At 69.2% G+C, this 3,412-nt stretch overlaps 1 protein-coding gene across 1 annotated transcript in view; it reads right to left on the bottom strand.

The window, feature by feature from the left end:
• The window catches only part of LOC116831212 (acid-sensing ion channel 4-like), a 34,821-nt gene extending 31,659 nt beyond the window's left edge, over positions 1–3,162 (bottom strand). Inside the window, exon 1 of the mRNA XM_075069813.1 lies at positions 2,495–3,162. Within this exon, the coding sequence (XP_074925914.1) occupies positions 2,495–3,105 (611 nt within the window). The 5' untranslated portion in view covers positions 3,106–3,162. The remainder of the gene's footprint in view (positions 1–2,494) is intronic.
• Between the last annotated feature and the right edge of the window lie 250 nt (positions 3,163–3,412).

Below are 3,412 nucleotides of genomic sequence, written 5' to 3'. Positions count from 1 at the left end.
GTGGCGTTGTGCTGGCCCTGGCACCGGGCTGGGCGAGTGGCATCATGCTGGCCCTGGCACCGGGCTGGGCGGGTGGCGTTGTGCTGGCCCTGGCATCAGGGCGAGGGAGGCTGGCAGGATCTGGGTGCCCAGCAGGGGCAGCGATCCCAGGGGGTCCAGTCCCAGCCCTCATGAGCCCGCAACAGCTGGAGACTCCGGTGCCGTGTCCCGGCAGGGCTGTGTGGTCACTTCCGCCGGGACCCCTTCCCCAGGAACCCCAGCTTCTGCCCGTCCTCAGCCCCATCACCCCACTCCCCAGACGCAGGGTCCTGCCCCAGAGTGTCTGTGCCCCTCAGTCAGTCCCTGGTCCTGCCCCCAGTTGGGGGGCTCCCTCGGGGGGTTCCCAGCACAGCCGCACAAATTGGGGAGTGACAGGAGGGGCAGAGCTGGGGCAGGGGTTGCGAGGCTGGGGGACGCTCCCCCACCCAGAGTGAGCCGTTCACAGGCAGCAGCAACCCATCCCTCTGCCTGCCAGCATTGCTCTGAATGACCCATCCTGGCAATGACCCCCAGCTCCTGCCTCCAGCCCCAGGCCGGCAGGCGGGGTCCCCCACACCGGGGCTGGGCCAGGGGCGCCCAATCCTGGCGTGCTCATGGGCACCAGTCGGCTCTTTGAAGCGGCAGGTGAGACGGTGATCAGAGCACGGGGCCTAGTGCGGTGGGGGGGGCTGTGCCCCCCCCCCCCCCCGTTGGCTCCTCAAAGGGAGATGCTGTCGGCGCAGCTCCGACACCCAGACAGCTCGTCAGGGCAGCTTCAAAGCCGCGTCTCTGTGTTTTCGGTGCCGCCTGGCAGCCTCTAATCAGCTCGGCAGCCCCTCCTCTGGCCCTGGTGAGACAGCTGGCAGCACAGGGGCAGCTGGGGGCGGGGGGGGATAGTCCCTGGGCTATAGACCCCGTGATGCCCCCACACGGCACTTGGCCACGCAGCTCCCGCAGGGCAGCATCAGGGCCTGGGGCCTGGCATCTCCATGGGCTGCCCCTTCCTAACAGCCGAGGGGCTGGCCCAGGCCCCCGTTGGAACTGTCGGTGCCCCTCCGGCCACGGCCAAGCGCCCGCTGCCACCCGGGGGCAGGGCGTGTGCAGCCCTGGGCATGGCTCAGCCCACAGAAGAAGCCAGCAGCAGCCACATCCCAGGAGCCTGGGATCCCAAGATGGGGTGATGAGGGGGGTCCCTGGTGTTGGGGCCCCAGCTGGTACCCAGCACCCACCCCTGTACCTGCCTCCGACGGGGCAGCACAAAGCCTGACTGTCTCATCTCCTTCGACACCAGACCATCCTCCCACCCCGGGAACCGCACCCCTGCCCTCCCTGCACCCTCTGCCCCCATGCACCACCCCGATCCCCTGTGCTCTCCCCATCCCTGTGCTCTGTTCTGCCCCACGCCCGCTAGGGACAGCACCGTGCTCCCACTGGCTCCACCCTCCCGTTGTGCCCCCTGCAGAGACTGGGCAGCAGGGAGGGTGCCAGCTCCTTAGCTGTCCCTGAGCCAGTGGGGCAGACCAGGCTGCTTGGGGGCAGGCCGGCCGGCTCCGAGCGCTTGGCACGGGGTGGGGAGAAGTTCCTGGCACAGTCATGGACCCCCAGAGCCAGTGCAGCCCTTCCCCTCCCCCACGCCAGCACTGGGAGCCAGCCTGGCAGGGCAGCAGGAGTAGGGACACAGGGTGCCAAGCTCTAGCTTTCACCACCTCACCCGGGCGTGGCTTCTGCCTGCTGCCCCTCAGCGTCCTGCCAGGGCAGGACTGCCCCAGTGTGCACACGTCTCCATCGGTGTCTGCGTGCCTCATGCATGGCTAGGCCATGTGCCCGTGCTAATCTACCTGCTGCACATGCATGCTGTGTGTGCGCACGCGTGCATGCTGTGTGTTGCGTGTGCATGCACTGTGTGTGTGTGTGCATGTGCATACACTGTGTGTGTATGTGTGTTCCCCAGCCACATGGCCCCTCCTCAACCCCCCAGGCTTCAGCACACGCCCCCCCAGCCCACTTCACCCCCCACCACCAGCAAAGTAACACACGGCCCCTCCCTGGCATTTGGATCTGGCATCTCTGAGACGGGAGCGGCCAGCCGCCCCCGCCAGAGCCCCCCAGTACCGTGTGCGCCCTTCCCCCCTTCCCCACACGCAGAGCCAGCAACCTGCCACGGACCCCGGCCAGCCCCCGCCTCCAGCCCCCCAGTACTGTGTGCGCCCTTCCCCCCGTCCCCACGTGAAGAGCCAGCGACCTGCCTCAGACCCCGGCCAGCCCCCGCCTCCAGCCCCCAGTACCGTGTGCGCCTGCCCTTCCCCCACACACAGAGCCAGTGACCTGCCTCGGACCCCGGCCAGCTGCCCCCCAGCCCCCCAGTACCATGTGAGCCCGCCCTATCCCCACACACAGAGCCAGTGACCTGCCATGGACTCTGGCCAGCCGCCCCCCTCCCCCCGCCAGCCCGCAGTCCCGCATGTGCCAACCCCACGGCAGGGGACTCACGGGCGTGAAGTGCTGGGGGCCGCAGGGCTCCCCCCGGAAGCGGCAGGCCAGCAACATGTCCTCGATCTGGTGGCCCAGGCGGTGGAAGAGGCTGTGCATGGTGCGCTCAGAGCGGCGCGGCGGCAGGAAGCGCGAGTAGTTGGCGAGGCGGCTGAGCCAGTGGCGCTGGGCGTCGGGCAGCCCGTCCAGCAGCCCGGGCAGCAGGGAGTGGTTCTCCCCGGCCAGCCCCAGCCACTGCCCCGCTGAGTACAGGTCGGGCTTGGTGAGCAGCGGGAAGCGCACGGGGTTGTTGTTGCAGAGGGTGACGGCCGGGAAGCGCAGCCGCGTCGCCCACTCCATGCGCACTCGGCTGTGCACGGGGCAGGACAGCAGGTAGCGGACACGGTTGCTGGACCAGGTGCCCAGGAGGCCGAGCGAGAGCAGGAAGGCCAGGCCCCATAGCAGGCACCGCGGACGTGACTGCTGGTGGGAGCCCATGTGGTGCAGGCCGTGGATCTTGGTGACGCGCAGGAACCGGGCGGTGATCTGGGCAAAGGAGCTGCCCAGGGCTGGGGCCTGGGGCGCACCCCTGGGGCAGCAGGAATGGGGCTGGGGCATCGCCACCGGCTGGGCCTGGTGTCCTCAGGCTTCAGCCAGTGGTCGGTTTGCCCTGGGAGGCGCCCGTCCCCACAGCCTGCCCTGGATCTGTCCTGGCTCTGCCCAGAGGTGCCTGGCCCCACAGCCTGCCCTGGATCTGTCCTGGCTCTGCCCCAGTGGCACCCGGCCCCACGGCCTGTCCTGGATCTGTCCTGGCTCTGCCCAGAGGCGTCTGGCCCCACAGCCTGCCCTGGATCTGCCCTGGGAGGCACCCGACCCTGTCGTCTGCCCTAGTTTCCCTCCATGGAGGTTCCTCTCTCTGGAGCCT

The sequence above is a fragment of the Chelonoidis abingdonii genome, chromosome 10 (genome assembly GCF_003597395.2).
Source record: "Chelonoidis abingdonii isolate Lonesome George chromosome 10, CheloAbing_2.0, whole genome shotgun sequence".
NCBI classification, from domain to species: domain Eukaryota; kingdom Metazoa; phylum Chordata; order Testudines; family Testudinidae; genus Chelonoidis; species Chelonoidis abingdonii.
Note: the sequence above shows the minus strand (reverse complement) of the source record. Positions and strands in the feature narration are given on the sequence as shown.